At 38.4% G+C, this 17,615-nt stretch overlaps 1 protein-coding gene across 3 annotated transcripts in view; it reads right to left on the bottom strand.

Moving 5' to 3' along the window:
- LOC101859451 overlaps window positions 1–17,615 on the bottom strand; it is a 58,092-nt gene extending 40,477 nt beyond the window's left edge. Inside the window, exons 1-3 of one of the 3 annotated variants that reach the window (XM_035969068.1) lie at window positions 17,174–17,615; window positions 5,683–6,340; window positions 4,222–4,422 (exon numbers count right to left, since the gene is read on the bottom strand). In XM_035969068.1, coding sequence (XP_035824961.1) covers window positions 4,222–4,422; window positions 5,683–6,322 — 841 coding nt within the window. In that variant the 5' untranslated portion in view covers window positions 6,323–6,340; window positions 17,174–17,615. The remainder of the gene's footprint in view (window positions 1–4,221; window positions 4,423–5,682; window positions 6,341–17,173) is intronic. The other 2 variants (XM_005089460.3, XM_005089462.3) reach the window with 2 other exon arrangements.

The raw sequence follows: 17,615 nt of genomic DNA, 5'->3' as shown, positions 1-17,615 counted from the left end.
GGGGGGGGGGAAGAAAGGGCACGGAGAAGCCACACAAAATCACCATCTCTGCATCTCTGACAGCTGAGTATTTCACATTTTTAAAACTGTCTAATTTAACAACCTGAACACAAGTCCTCTAAAAACCTAAGGTAATTTGGTCCAACTTTCTCTTTGTAGGAAATTCAAATATTCAAAACAAAGATCCTCTCAAAGTATGATTGGCAACACAATAATCAATAAACATGGGTTGAAATGCACTTGGATATCAATTTGCCTTGGAAAATAGCCGGGACAACTTCAAAAGCACGATAAAGCAGTTTAGTCTTCAAGCAGTAACGTAACTCATACTCATACCAAAGTTAAGTGGCAAAGCCCAAAACCAGCCTTGGACTTTCAAGAAGAATAATAGGAAGAAGAATGGCAGATATGGATAATATTGGTAGGCAACATACAAAACAGTGTTAATACTTTAAAAAGTAAATACAATGGTTTGAAGAAAAAGAGAGAAATACAGTAGTCTCAGCATAAGATCCCCCTGCTTAGGACCCCGCTGTTTTAAGAAAATAGAATTTTTACTACACAAAAGTCATCATCTAAGATCCGCTCTGATCCACCCTGAAGGTTTATATTCGGCCAAGATCCTGCATTTCAGAGAATAATTTACAGAACTAAAAACCCAGGCGGGCAGACGATCAACCAAGAGTGAAATGTTGAGACAACTGAACAGCTCATTGTGTCAAAGATCAGCCTCTTTTGTGAATGCGATCACATGAATGTATTAAAACTTGATGAAACGGTACAATGTTTACTCCAAGATCGGACCACAAAACTCGATTGATGTTGACAAATGGGTTTGTTCACTTTGAATATGATGGAACATTACGTGTATACAGCAATACATCTCTGTGTACGTACGGTATTCTTCGATATGAAGTGTATTTTTCATTCTTCAATATCATGTAAATTTACACGAAGTAAGGGTTTCTATCTTTTGAAACATTGTAATTTTTGACACTTTTTCCAAGGCCATTTTTTTAGTGTATGAGAAGAGTAAGGCATTCTCTGGATAAATCATCCTTGCTCTTTGATAGTGCTGCACAATTTATGTTTATTTAACCTTTGAATGGAGTTTAACTACGAAACAAGGGAACAAGTTACAATGGGTGAATGGAGTCCCCCACTCTTTCAATCTTTTTTCACATAAAGTTGGTTGCTATTTGAAAATAATAGATGTAAACAAAACACAATGAAATCAATCACAAAATCTATGTTAACTCCACAATAGGTGCTGAAAAAAAAAGCAAAAAAGAAGACCCAGGAACAGCGACAGCCCACATAAAATCGATTTCTTAAGCTACAGCACACATATCTCATTTATCCAGTCACCCACACACAAAAAAAAAAGCCTGAAAGGCTTGAGACAGTCGGTGAAGTCCCCCTCATTCCTTTTTTAGTGGACAGTAAGAGTGGAAATAGTACTTGGAGACACCAGAAATCAATGCATTGAAATTTCACTTGGAGAGCCAGTGACAAAAACTTGGACATATCAAAGCAAGAGGGTACTGCATAGCATTTATAAACACGGTTAAGCCTGCTCTCATGGCCATCTCACCAGCACAAGTCACCATTCCCTCCTTCTCCCGCATTTCTACATTATAATGACACTGTGCAAGATGTCTAAGACAACCACTTTCCTCCTCGACATGGATGGTCATCTTAAACTATTTCGATCATATCCATATCATTCACACACACAAAAAAAACCAGACCGTGTCTTTTTGTCAGCTCCAGCAAGCGTTTGCGCATGTGCTTTATTTGAAAGCAATGTCAGAAAATCCTTTTCCAGACTATATTCTCCACAAATAACAATGTAACACTAGCATCTAATGGGGAAGCCTCAAAATAAATATTTTATACACTAAAAAACCATTTAGAAAAAGTATTCTGAGGATTCATGTCACTCCCGGCTGTATACTTCTCTAGTACTGTAAACAGGACAGGGTGATTTTATTCAATTTTCCCCCCAAGCCAGAGCAAAGAAAAGTAGACGCTTCAAAATCAGGACCTGGAATCCTAAAACAGCGCTACAAACAGAGAAGTTCAGTTTTTAAAACATGTAAACGATTTTTTAAATAGCAAAAACAAATGAAAGCAAATCATCAGAAGTGAGAGAGTCAAACTAACTTACATTTACTCGTTTTAGAACAGTACAAGCACAAATTACAGCAAGTTGGAGGCAAGTATGCAATTAAATTCCCCCATACCACTGTCACACACTATATGGAAGGCATTGCTGTTCGATCATAGTTGAACCCCAAAGTCATCACCAACAAAGACGCTGACTGCAAATATCAAGACCATAGACCTAGCCCAGTCATGAAACTGCAAAACCTAGTCTTGTACAAGGAACTGTTGACAAAAACCATAACATTCCCGCACGACAATAGTACAGCCACTCTACTCTTAGAGAACAAACAATACCCCTAGGTCCTAGTTGAATAAAGTTGAGATAATTACAAGGACAGTGCCATGTAGAGTGAAAGCACATGGAACACTGCATCCAATACAACATTGTTTCGAAGGTCAGAATCTATCCATAAAACTCACAGAACAACCTTCAATGCCATCATCTTTACTACTTTAAAGTTCACTATAGAAAGAAACTGCAGTTCTATAGCGTTTGACCCGGTCAAACACTAAAGTATCGGTGTACCTGCTGTTGGATCATTCCTATGTTAGGTGAAGCGCAAAATCCGTTTTTCCCATTTTTATCTCTTTAGAGAAAAAAAAAGGAAAAACAGTATAATTCGCTTATATCGACATTTTTTGGGAAGCGGATTTGATGTTGATATATAAAACTGTCGATAAATAAAAATTATAACAATAAAGCCAAAGAGGAAAAAACTAGGGGAGGTGAGTGGTAAAAGACAACACAACTTTTTAAAGCTGGTTGCTTTCCTTGATTCTTGAAACAAGAGGCAGAGAGGAGGGGTGGTGGTGGTGGCGGCGGCGGCGGCGTTGTAGTTACGGTACCAAAGGCTGATCAGCGCAACGAGCACACTACGCACCAGTGCAAACTTTGATGTACATCCGGTTTATGGCCGCTTGCTGGGGAAAATTGAAAGGCCAGGCACTGACTCGCTGACCGTGACACTTGCCAGCGACAGACTGAGAATGGGATGGGGAAGGGGAGTGAGCGATCGGGAGATGATGCCCAGTGCGCAAGATGCTCATGTCTGTGAGGCACTGTACTGTGTTGGAGACTACACTGTAAAGGCCCTCCATGACTTACCAAAGCCTGGTGTGTCGATATTAGGCTACTTGGCGGGTATGCGGACTTAATGAAGAACTAATGTGTTGACCGTTAGCGTGGCTTTTTCCTCATTTATGTTTGAGGGCTTAGCCAGGTACCATGGAAGCATGTCGATAAAGCAGAAAGGGCCGAAAAAAAGTCAATATAAGAGAAATTGTTTAGGGAAAACATTTAAGGAAAAATTTCGTTAATTGAAAAATATGTTGATACGTCAAAATGTGGATAAATCGAACGTCGACATAAGTGGATTATACTGTATATATCCACTTTGAGAGTGCTTTAACATGAGAATAACAGAAACGGTCATACAATAACGCCAACATGCAAGGAAAGATTTTTAGCTCTTTCTTTGGGACACCTTTTTAATTCCATCAAGTGAACACAACAACATGAGAAAAGGAACCTTCCTTTAGAAAAAAGCCGAAAATCCACCATAGTAGTTCAGACGCAGGAAAAAAAAAAAAACCCTCTTCGAATAGAAAACATTTATTACCTCCAAATAACATCACATTATTAACGTATCTACTTGAAAACCTGATGGCTTAATTTCATAACCAAAAAAGGAAATAATGTTATAATAAACTTCATTCTTGGATGCCAGCACATTCATACTCAATGCTCTGCTCCTGCAGCATCAAAACTTTTCTCTGCAAGCCTTGCTTCACAAATAAAGAAACATCCGCCAAACACAATTTTTATTTAACCGTTCTAAAACTGAATTCTAAATCCATACTGGAAACAACAACCACAACAACTACAGCAATAAGCCAATGTGAGTAAAAAAATATAGTTAGTCGAATGGGCTTAAACCCGTGAAACTGTGAAGCTAAAAAAGCAAGCAGTAAAAAACAAAATATTTTTTTACATCACTAAATCAAATGGCAACTGTCAAAATTAATTGGTCAAAAGAAAATGAATACACTTACTTCGTGGATTTGGTGGTCCTTGAATATGATGCTGACCCATGTCCAGTTGAGAAGGATCTTGAAAAGACTGACTCAGAGCCCCTAGATCTCCAGCTGTTCCACTAGTAAATTGCTGGGGTGGAGCATCAGAATTTGGATAACCAATTGAGCCTCCACCCACTGAAGAATTGTCATGAAGATTAGACTGACTAGAAGAAGGATCTGTGAATTTGAAGTAACATTTTTTTGTCACATATGGATTTGGGACACTGGCAAAGGAGTTACAATTTTTTTAATTCACATCAAACTACTTAATTATCTAAATTTACATTTCAAGTTTCTCTAACCATAACAACTTGATGACAGGAGTCAGAGAGCTGGAAAAATTCTAAAACATTACATAAAGAAAATGTGAAAGAAAAAAAAGGCTATTATAATAGCATAATTTCTTACCGATTAATTCAGATTAAGATCAAGTCACATTTTTCCCTAAAGGAATCCATAGGACTGTATCATGTAAAGAAACTAACAGTCAGAGTAGCATCAAAATCATTATCAGCAATAGAAACATGACAAAAAGTTCACAAACAGATGGAATACTTAATTAATACCAGTATAAGTCTTTAACCAAAGTGGTAATTTCAAACACATAGTTATTGATGGTGTGAAATTGTCAGTATGAGGCAGCACATCTCATGTGAGTTAAGTGATGGTGGGTCAGCAGTTCTCTCAATTTTGTTCCCCTCTCAAAAAACACTGAAACTTCAATTCGATTCTGTAAAAAAAAAAAAGGTATTGGGCCAATCTAAATTTTCATGACAAACTTATGACCAAAGTGTGCTAACTTTGATGTAGATTAACAAAAAAGCAGGTCATTTGAGTATCTGGGGAAGAGCATGACACTACTTGAAAATAATGCAATGTAAATAAGAATTTGAAGTCACCTTTAAAAACACCTGAGCATGCTACAAACTGCTCTTTAAGTGTAACAGTAGCATGCCAACCCATAACAGGACTATGTCAACTGACTAAATTTGCTGAAAACTACTCACACCCATCATTAAAAATAACTTTCAGTGGTGCAACTTTGCAAGCTCATCAAAAAGAAAAAAAATAAGGAAAGAACAGAAGACCTCAATTTTGTTTTCAACACAAGAAAAGAAAGAAGCTTACGCGAAATGGTAATTACTGTACTTTTGACATCCGAAAAGTTGAAACTCATTTTTTTCTTCTTCTTTTAAGGAAAAGATAAGCCCCATCCCAAAATCAATGATAAGTAAATTAAAATACTTTACACACACTTAGTCAATAAATAAAGTTGTTAAAAAAAGTAGTTTCAAACAGAAAAACTACCTTGACTGAGTCTGGAAGCAGCACCAGCTGAAACCCCCCTTTGATTGGAGATTCTTTGACTTTCTGAATATTCTTCTTTCACAAAAGTCACATCTAAGTCTAGATCATCCTCATCATCAGGGCCCATACCTGAGCTTTGGTTGCTGTCACCACCGAAAAACTCAGCATGGGATGAACTGCTGAATTGTTCAGAATGGTTTCTGTCTGCTGCTTGTTTTGATGGTGCACTGTTGAAATAGGCTGAAGATGATGATGAAGATTGTAGAGTGGTGTACTTGTATGGAGGATGCATTCCGCTATAATTACCATTGTGCTCTCTTTTTCTCTTAATAGAATGTGCTGATGGAAGGTGGGAGTGGTCTAGGGACATATGGCGAGACTTCTGATTATCCTGGGCCCCAGACAAAACATTGCTGATGCTTGTGATAGCTGATTGCAACCGAGATGTGCCTGCGGTAGGAGACATCGATGCATCCTCAAAGTCTGCTCCTTGGTCATTGCCCATTGACTGACCTTTATCTCTCCGAGTTATCACTTCATCAGGTGGTGTCTGAGCAGCATAACTTTTGCTCACAAATATAGTGGAATTTTCAGCATTTTTGCAAACCTTTTCTTTCACTATGTAGTCAAAACTAGACCCACTATCAATGTTCAGGTATAAATGTCCGATTATTTCTATCCCATCATTGAACTCCACATAACCCTGGCACAGAGTCTGAAGTGACTTCACCAAAGCAGAGATGAACTTGTTAGCTGATTCACCATTCATGTTGCTGGTCTTTGTAGCCTGGAGAAAAAAAATTAGTTATTAAAGCCTAAAATATTTCCATGTCCTGGAGGAAATGAAGTAAAGCTGATTATTACAGAGCAAAAACCATTCTCATTCACTTTTCTATAATTTCACTTTGACAAAGTCACAATTTTGTTGTTGTCCTTAAATGATAATTTCAAATCAGGCCTGCGCTATCCAGATAATCTTGGATCGTGCAACATGCACACTGGACCTTGAGTTTATCTGAAAGGACGAAGGGCAGACCCTACCTTATATTAAAAATAGAAACCAAAGTGGAAAAAACAGAGACAACAAACAAGGCCATCCATCATCGTTGAACAGGGATTTGTCACCATATAAGTACAGTAAAAATTGTCTAAGACTGCCATTCATTGCAGAAGAGAAAAGTGGCCGTTTCAAACAGGTGGTAATTCTGCACAAAATCAATTAATGTTAAAAAAAAATATGAGGGAGGAAATGAGAAATGATCGTTTGTAAAGGTGATTGTCTTATACAGGTTTACTGTATAATTCATAAACATGTCGTTAACTTCTCTTATCCAAGTTTCATTGCAGTTTTCTTTGTGGTTTAATATTGACTAAAAGTTTGGGCAAAAACACAGTACACATAAATGTGCACAAACCAGAGCTTGGGTAAAAATGAAAAATAAATCTATTTCAGGATTACTTTTCCGACCAGTGCTTGCCAACCTGGGCAGTACACTGTTGACAATTGGGAATTTGGGTGGGCAGCGGGGATCACCTTGGTGGTAGAGACAAGGGTTATTTTATTTCCCACTTGGAAGTATATACGTAGATGGGTGGAATGAAAACTTTAGCCTCTTCAAGGTGCAACAGTGGGCGTTGACTATAAAACGGTTATTTTAGCTTTAGTAGAGTTTTTACGGCGCTCGCAACTGCATAAGGCGATATGAGCGCCAAATAAAAGGTTGAAAAGACATAACTTTACAACACATATTTACCCAGAGAGACAACAAAATGTAAAGAAGTTTAGCCTTATGCTTGAACTTTAAGGCCTTGTATCTAACACGTGACTATTTTTAAAAATTAGCCAAGTCTTTTGCGCTTACAAAGCCCAGAGGACTGGTAAAAATCTGGGTCACAACAACGAGAAAAAAGTGTAATATCAGTACTTCCTCCAGCTGAAGCGGAAAGTGAGGAAAATTGTGCTGGGGGTCTGGGGGGACGCAGAGGCCCCCAGCAGGGTCTAGGGTCAGCGTCCCGGTGGGAGGTTGGGGGACGAAGCCCCTGAAGAAATTGAAATTTAGTGCTTTTAGAAGGTTGAAAATGGCATTTGGGAGCCTGTTTTAAGAGATTGCCTACAGCCCATAACTATTTTTTCACCAACATTTTGTCTGGCTTGATTTCTTCACCAACATATCTTTCCATTGCTGGCAATGATGTTTAAAAGCAGGTTCACCTTTCATTGCTACTATAATTCAATTAATTTGTCGTCACACCATTGATAGCAGGCAAACCTGGAAATAATTAATAGAATGTACCTTCACAATACAGTTGCCCAGGATAAACCCTAATTTTCCCCCAATTTTCACGTCTGAATGTCGCCCGTCACAACCTCGGAACACCACTTCAAATTATTCTTGATTATACATACGGTTGGATCGGGCCGATCGCCTGAAACTGAAAACAAACACGTTTGTTTTTGAGGTGACCGAGTCGGATCCCATCCATAATGGGCACCCCGTATCAGCATATCATAGCTGCCACTCAGAAATTTTAAAAAGGAGGAAATTCACGCGAAGGCGTACGCGCTCTCTCCGAAACCAGTGAGACCCAGAGGCAATATATACTGGAAAATCTAGCCTACGATTTTGGAAGGGAAAACTGTCATATTGTTAACCATAGGCAACTGAATTAAAATGTATTTGAAAAAAACAAAACCCCCCCCCCAAAAAAAAACAACCATAGAGGCAGTAAGTTGACTAACAACAATCATTCGAGTCAATTTGACACAGTTTGGACTTGGTGACTAAAAATCCAGTGTTTTTTGCCAGCTGTGTCTCATAAAAAGATTTCTTTCACTTTAAACTTGTACAAAGACGTAGAGCAGTATCGGATCAAGGATGCAGGCACTCCTGTACAAAATTGCGGTCCCGTTTGCACTTAGTGCCCCTGTAGTGTGTTTCTTATTTAGAGATCTAAATTGAATTAAAATTATAGCCTAGGCTATGTAATCTAGATCTAGATATATCTAAATATGTACAGATCTAGATTATATCTAGAGATAGATTTTCTAGATCTAGATTCACTTCCACAGCACCACAATAGCCGTCATGTGAACAACAGGACCGCAATTGTACAGGATTGCCGCGGGCCGCGATTTCTTTCGCAAAAAACGGCTAGTTCAATTTTCTAATGAACTTTTCAAGGCGCTCACCGGCTGCTTCTTTCTCATTCCAGCTCCTTTTATTTTTGCATTCTGCATCAATGTCTCTCGAATTGCCGCCAATTTCAATGACAACTCGGCGCACTAACGTCCCGATGCCCGATCGACACTGTGTTCCTCCACAACAATAAACAATGTGAAACTAGCGCTGGGTCTAGAAGAACGGAAGTAGAAAGCTACGGGCAGACATGCGCAAGCTGCGTTTTCGTCTCTCTCCCGGTTCAGTGTGTTTCTGCGGGAAAAAAAGTATGAAATTTGCGACCAAGAGCTGTCAGCGGAGGAAGGAGGAAAGTTGCGGGGAAAAGCTAGATGAAGCGGAGTTTCCGCTATTTAGCGGAAAAGTGGCAGCTATGGCATATTATATTTCTTTCATCGTGGCCCTTATATCGTGTTCACGTGCGGTAGAATCTTCACATTGATGTTTCTAGATCTAGACAAATTTGCAAAAAGTTTCTTTCTGACAGTAATTTTCTGTCCAAGATCACAATTTACTTGATCAACGCGCAGATTTTGTAGCCGCGGCAACAATCCGAAGATAGACAGAAGGAATGAGTGAATGATAGAAAGGAGGAAATTGGCACAAAAAGTTCGCCAGATTTTGATCCACCTGCAGGTGAAAAATGTACTGCCGACCAAACGCAATGTATGCATAGGGCATAGCAGAATAATGGCCGACTGAAGGAAATGAACAATCTGGCAGGTTTCTAGAAACATTAACTTATTGCCGAGACAATTACTGTGAATATCCATAACTTATACAAGACGATACGAAAGCGTGTACGGAATTTACGCAGTCCTACGCTGTCACAGATTTTTACGGAGGGAGTTGATAATGATAGAAGGACCAGTACGGAACTCGCAGGAAGTACGGATTTCCGTAAAAATATGGAAGAGTGGAAGAAGCACTGATAATACAGTGAAATTAAATGCCGTCCTATATTCACTGTGGTTTAGTTGAGAAAGATGTTACAATCTCAATCTAGTAAAGCCATAACATAAAATTCAAGAACATAAAGCTTTATTTTTTTTGACTAAGCATTAACGTTTTCTTTCGACAGCAAATATATGACACCAAATGACCTCGACATTTATATTCAAAAAGTCAAAAGTATGAGACAATAACTCTAGAAAATATTTTCAAAAAAAGCTGATGCACAACTAAAAGGCCACACACCAATGTTTTTACACTAAAGATTTATGGGTCAAATAACCATTGAAAGATGTATGACCCACTATCAAATTTAGTCTGCTGGCAAGAGCCTCCTGCCACAGACGGTACTATTTTACACATTCTCAACCATCAGAAAATGATCAGTACACAAAATCTTGTTCACTAGAGACCAAAATGCATAGACATAGTTCCCTACACGGAGAAAGCGATTTTGATGTGGTTCATATTTCGAGTGTCAAAATATTCAGCATTCTTATTCAACTTATTGATTGCTAAATTGCATTTCCCCCTGCTTATAATAAGCACAGGTACAGGCTCAAGACAGAAGCTTTGCAACTCGCTTTGTTATACAAACAAATGAACAGGCCCTCAACATCAGGACATTGTGAGCATCATAACTTAAGTTTAGAAAATCAGGAAAAAAAAGAAAAAAAGAAAAAGAAAAAAAAATTGAAACAAAAAATGTTTGCCCCCCCCCCAAGGTGCCATTGAAAGCAAACAAAACCAAAATATTTTCTCTTCACTGTTTTCACTCACTTTGCATCTTTGTAAAATACACGATTAAAATTCTTCTCTATAGAATAGAGACATAATTTGTAAGCTCCCAATACAGGGAGCCAAATCTTTGTGATTTTCTTCATGTAAATGATGGGGAAGGGGCAGAAGAGGGAAAACATTACAGGCCTACGCCTAGACAATTTTCTACGTTTACTTTCACTCCCCCACGCAGATGCACTGCTTTTGGAAGCTAAACAGCGATATTATTTTTTTGGTTGCAGAACACAAATACGGCAACTTGATTTCTATAGGCTAACCATCGAAAATAAATTGGGTATTCTAGCAATGCTAATGAAAATTTAATTTTTCACTTTAGCCCTTTTTGATTTGGTACCTAAGAAAGCATTTTCAATTCTAAGAATTATGCTTCTTGAATTTTAAGAATCGGTTCATAAATAAAAAAGTTATGGGGTTGTAAAGGTCGGAAAAATATGGATGACCCATATATTGGAAAATACTCCTAAAAAGTGGACCGCGCAGTAGCAGATTCTGTAAGAAAATAGACGATATCTTGGAAACTAATCGGAGTGTTAGAGAGAAACTTGGCTACTCGATGTGTTTTTGTGTGTAGAAATCGTTTCTGCAGTCAGATTTACTACCTATTTCGTAGTTATTTTGTTAAAATTAAAATTTTGGTGTACATATTACGATTTTGCGAAAAAGGGGTGTCGGGATGAGTCCATTTTATTTATAGCATCGTATCACAACATGGGATCTTTAAGAATATATGTCGGCAGCGTGAATAAATAATTGCAAAGCTTTTTATGATGACCTTAGACCATGCCAACCGAAAAAGATAAGTTAATTCAATCTAGCATGTCGTACAATAAAAAAAATGTTTCCCTGTTGAGACGCGAACACCCTGAGACTAGATAACCTCGCCTCGGAATACCGCCATTGCGATGTTACAGGGGAACAGAGAGAAAAACAACCGGATGCGCGCGCCCGCCATTGCCCTATTTCAAGTGACCAATGAACGGGCCCGTAATAGTCATGCGGGGATTTGTAGGTCACATACATTTGCCGCGAGAGTGAGGGGAAAATGGGCGGTCTCCGTGTGAAGCCGCTTTGAATAGGGGGGGGGGGGGGGGGGGGGGTAGTCGTAGATTTACGATTGGGTCTAAACAACTACTTGACACAGAACGTTCAAATTTGAGCACACAATAGAGGATAGATAGATCTATTACCATCTCGGCGCTGAAATTCAAACTCCTTATAGTTTTCGGTGTACCCGATACGAAAGTGTTCCCGACACCAAAAGTATAGGTTAATTTATGTGTACGAACTTCAACGTCCCCATATCATTAGTTTGCCCCATTTTCTGATTGGTTGCCGAGTTTCATTCAGATTGGTTCGGAAATAGAGCAGACCGAGGTTGATAAAGTTAGTCACCTACGCTTTGGCCGGGTCCGCAAAATCACCCGCAAACGAGGACCAAATTTTCGCCGCGCGGGAAAGCCCGATTGGCATTGCTAGGTATTCTTTTACTTTCCCTCCCGTCTCACACTTTGCTAGCAGTTGCGCAATTTCTACGATAAATTGATGCTCTAAAGACAAACATCAACCATTTCCGTCGCAAATCAATAGATTTTTAAATACTTCAAAGTTTTTAATCAAGCAAAATCTCACCAAGCCTATCCGCGTAGTAATTTGCAAGCTTTGGACTAATCGGGTGGTTTCAGGGCATTCGATATCTTGCAGTTTAGAAATTTTCTTGAAAACAAGGTACGGCGGAAAACACAGCAGAGGCACTTTCTGTATTCTGAACAATTTTTCTCAGAAATGGGATAACTGTGTGTGTGTATCTTTAGTTGATATCGTAGAGTGAAGTTTCGAGAAGCTGGGACAGCAACATTTTTGTGAGTTTTTACTTTTTGTGAAAGTTGTGGTTTTGTGAAGTTCCTGGACCCATGGAATGACGACAGACAATGTTTACTTGACAACAGAACACATGGAGAGAAGGGTAAGTCTAATTTTTTTTTCTCATAATTTTTTATGGTAATTTTGCAAAGAATTTGTTCTAGAATGATAATAGTATGATTTGGCATTAAAAACATGAAATTAATCACGATTTTCTAAAAAATATGTTAAAAAATCCTAATTGCCTGCATTGTCGGCATGTGTATGTCGTTTTTCCACGTAATTCTAAATTTGTTAGTTTTAGTATATTTTTTGTTTTAGTTGCCATTAAACATGTTTTGACAATGTTTTAATCATAACTGCGATAATTTGTATTTTAAAAAGGAAGAAAAATAGATTCATAAAAGATTTACGGCTATTCATTCACGATCATTCGGGTTTCCGTCGCACGTATTCCACCGGGTGAACAAACTGGAATTTGCGATCACGGCACAACGACCTCGCAGTAATTGTCCAAAACGAAGTTTTTTAAAGTTCTACGCCATAGTTTCTATTCATTTTCTAACATTAATTGTTAAATTAAGTTTGAAAACCCGCATTTTTCACGTCTGTCGTGCATCGGTTGGACTTTGCGCAGGTCGAACAAACAAGACCAGTGAACAACAAAATGAGGCTAAATCTAAGTCTTAAATGCGATTTTCAACCCAAATATCACGAAATGTAAGTCATTATCCATGCTAGTTTCATTTTCAGCGTAAATAAATCTTTAAATTGCTCCATGGTGTGAGATAATCGCCTAAATCTAATTTTTTCGTAAGCACGACACGAAATCGCCGCGAAGGCAAGAAAATGGCGGCCGCGCAATCCGAAAGGGGGAGGAAGGGGGGAAGGCATTTCAAAGATCGTTGTGTCGCGATGTTCAGAATAGAATTAGATAGGCCTCGATCTACTTGGATTAGCTTCCAATGAATTTTAGTTAGTTTTTTATATATTTTAAATTTAATTTAATGAACAAGAAGAGAAGACAGTCAAAATCAAATGTGGAAACATGCAATATAGACATAGAGTGGAAATAAAAGGAGGGGGGGGGGCATGTAACGAAAAAATAATAATATTGTGAAGAGAAACTTCAAAATAAAGATAGCGAACGATGTATTCCAAAAATTTGAGAATTAAAGGGGAAGGGGGCACTCAAATACAGACAGGATTCATAAGACAATTATTATTTATTTGACAATGAAGAGATTCCAGAAGATATGATGATTTAAAGTCAGTCTTTATAGACATGAGTGTCTCCAGACCTCTTTCATTTAACTTCACAATCCTTGGAACTGTTTGTGGCCAAGCCTTCTGAATGGCTATGCCATGAATATAAGTTGTCAGTTACTCAAGATAGTGAACAAAGAGTAGTCTAGACACAACAGAAAGATGTTTCTTTAGGAGACTGCTGTTTCATGTTATGAGGAAAAGAAATCAAATAAGGTTGTGCAGAATGCGAGAAAGAAGGCCTACAAGGGACTCACTAATAAATACAATAAGAAAGAGACAAATGTAGGTGTGATACATTCAATTGACATTTTAAAAAAGTCTAGAACATCTACTACTTACTGAAAAAATAGAGGCCAAAAGAGGCAAGGGTGGACATATTCTGCCATGGTTAGTAAACAGCTAAAATTGTTAGTTCCGATTGAAATTTAACAAATCAGATCATAATATTTATTACAAATAATTGCTGTTTTTCCCAACTAAGTTCTTTATTTCTCAAGGTGTGTTATTTGATTTTTTCCTGTAGGTTAAGGTTCAAATGCTCAAGGAGGATGACTTCAGTGTGAGATTTATGGAAAAGAGCAGCACCAGCGACGTCTTTTCCAAGAGCAACAATGTTGGTCTAATCACAAATAAGGGATCACCAGACTTCTTCACCTGGACAAATACAAAAGGACTAACAAGAGGCATTAGATCTCAAGGCCATTATTTTCATTTTCCCATTTTTTTTACTCATGTCCACTCATTAATTGGTGTAATAAATATATTTGTGTAAACCGTGCATTGGTCGGCTTCATTTAATTGTCTCCCCTTTTCATAAATTCTTGAATTTTGTGCTTGTTTTTGCTTATATATGCTCTGAGTATATCAGGATGGGTCCTGCTTTCAGTTTGGAAGACATTATTGCAGAGATAAGCAATTGAAATCACCTGTGATTACGCGCCCTTTATTACATAACGAGACAGTTGTTGCCCATGACACAAACATTTCTGAAATCTACAGGGTTTGGGCTAAATTTTGATACCATATTCAATACTGTGCATTCATTTTGAAAAATTGCCAAAATAGGCCATTTGAAGTAGATGTCAGCATTGCCTGTGTGTTTTCCGCCGTACGTTTTTACTGATGCACACGCACTGTTTCTCGTGACCCAACTAACGTTTTTTTGGGGGTGCTAAAAACGAATATATGGCCATTAGAATTGCCACGTAATATTGCACCAAAAATAATGGGCAAACGCACGGGGGCTAACCCCCTGAACTCTCAAGTAAATATCAATCAAAATGTCAAATTATGATGACATGCCCCCCCCCCCCCCCGATTTTTTAAAGTCAGGGTGGGGGTGTGCTCCCCTGAAACTCCACATGTTAAAACAAGTAAAATATCACTACGCCATTGTCCTCTTGATCTAGTTGTTTTCAAACGTAAGTAACTCAGTACCTATTGATTTGCAGCAAATAACTACTACAATAAAAAAGACATGAAGGTACAGTTTTCGTAAATTTTTACTTTCACTCCCGCACACAGATTCACTGCTTCGGGGGTCAACTGCTGTACTGTTCGCTGCAGATCACACACAAAAAAGCCACTAAAACTGTCGCAAATCAATTATTTTCTAGAAAATTTCAAATCTAGAACTAACTGTAAAATATCAAATTATGGGTTAATAAAACAGCCCCCCTGATTAGTCCAAAACACGCCTAATCTATCTCGATAGAGAAAAATCAACTACATTTCAAAAATATTAATTTGTGACGGAAAAAAAGTTGATATTCGTGTTCAGTGAATCAATATGTAGTAGAAAAAGGCCTACATAAGTGTGAGACTCATAGCTACCATATCGTTTTAGTGACTTTATGTGTGATCTGCAGAAAACAGTACTGCAGTAAATTTTTACTTTCACTCCCACACACAGATGCACTGCTTCAGGGGTCAAAATGCTGTACCGTTTGCTGCAGATCACAAATAAAGCCACTAAAACTGTCGCAAATCAATTATTTCAAGTAAATTTCGGTAAATTTTTACTTTCACTCCCGCACACAGATGCACTGTTTCAGGGGTCAAACTGCTGTACTGTTTGCTGCAGATCACACATAAAGCCACTAAAACTGTCGCAAATCAATTATTTTCAAGACAATTTCAAATCTAACTGTAAAATATCAAATTATGGGTGTAAAAACAGGGGGGCATGCCCCCCTGTAACCCCCCAGATTTTCTTTTACCCCAGTGGGGCAGGCCCCCCTGGAACCCCCCGATTGGTCCAAAGCATGTCTATCTAGGTTAAAAACAATCAAATATTTCAAAAACCATTAATTTGCAACGGAAATGAAGTTGATATTCGTGTTCAGCGCATCAATATTTAGTAGAAAATAGACAACTGGTAGCTGAGTGTGACACGGGAGGGAAAGTAAAAAAATACCTTGAATTTCAAATCTAACTGTAAAATATCAAATTATGTGTTAAAACATGTAACTCCCCCAGATTTTCTTCTACCTCAAGGGGGCAGGGAACCTCCCCAATTGGTCCACAGCACGTCTATCTCGATTAAGAACGATCAAATATTTCAAAAACTATTAATTTGCGACGGAAATGAAGTTGATATTCGTGTTCAGTGCATCAAAATTTGGTACGATTGAAGAATACCGGACCAGCGGACTGACTGCCTATGTCTCAACCTTAGGAATTCATAATTTTCCCGTTTTTAATATCTCTCAATGGAGAATCTCGGACCGGTAGATCTATTCTATTCATTAAAATTTTGTCAGGGGGGACACCCCCCCCCCCCCCCCTCCACTTTCTCGCGCAATAATGTACGAGTGGTCCGGTATTCTTCAATCTTACCTACCTTAATTTTCACAGCAGCATATGGTCAAGTTCTGGTTCAAAATCTGTTCCAAGATATAATAATATTATAGAATCTAGACTAATAAAAGTAACCAGCAGGAATGGTGATTTTAGCCTACCCTAACCTAAAGTAGACCTTGCATCACAATAATCTGACAGTCTGAGGCTGTTGTTCACAATCACGCTTAAAAGAATAGGACTAAACAGAATTCTTCAATAAATTAAATTATCTAACTAGATCTAGATTCTAGATCTAGCAAGACAATCGTTAATTATACAAATAGTTATAACAGAACAGCCATCATAACTCCTGCGGCAAGCAAGGGCCCGCACCGGCACCAACCAGCCATACTTGGCCTATTCTTGTCGCATTCCCTGGACCTTCACTCCTTCAGAGTCCGTTACACTCAGTATTAGATCTAGATCTACATCTTCATCGAGCCTCACCTTTCAACCACAATAAACAGCTGATAAACCAAATAACTTACAGGCCATCCACAGATTCTGCATCGTATAAAACATTCTAAAATAGCATGGTTGCGTTCTAGGGGGTGCCAACAGCGAACACAACAGATCTGCCAGGGCACAGCAGACGGGGCATTGAGTCAGCAGTCTGCAGCACTCGGACCAGGATGGGGTTCTGTTGCTGGTTGTGAAATTGAGAACATGAAATACAGAATTTGAAAACCTTTAAAAGCATAAAATACGGGTAGTCAACTTACCCAATAACTGAAAACGGCAAAAACCAGATACACGACAGGGGGTTACTAATGCATATCTGTCAAAGACGATATTTTGCTGGAATTTACCGTAATTTTTTCAACAAAGCCAAATGGCCGTCATTATCTTCACTAAAGCTGGATTGCGCATGCGCGAGTTCCGCGGGCTGAAGCTTCGTCCTAATTCTGTTTCACATAAAACATTAAGACTTTTTACATCCAATCCACTTACTTAGCCCAAACCTTTGCAGGACTGTTTCTCAAAGAATAAAATATAAATTCAAAGCGGATAAACGTCGAAGTAATGGGTCATAAAAATCCAATGGAAACCAGTTTCATACACAAAAAGGTGACCTTTGTAAGGACATTACCATTGAAATTTATCTTTTGCAAGGCAGGGAAGAAACATCTATTCTCAAACCATTCAGGTGGCATAACGGACGTT

The sequence above is a fragment of the Aplysia californica genome, unplaced genomic scaffold (assembly GCF_000002075.1).
Source record: "Aplysia californica isolate F4 #8 unplaced genomic scaffold, AplCal3.0 scaffold00006, whole genome shotgun sequence".
In the NCBI taxonomy this organism is placed as follows: domain Eukaryota; kingdom Metazoa; phylum Mollusca; class Gastropoda; order Aplysiida; family Aplysiidae; genus Aplysia; species Aplysia californica.
This window is presented reverse-complemented; position numbering and strand designations above follow the sequence as displayed.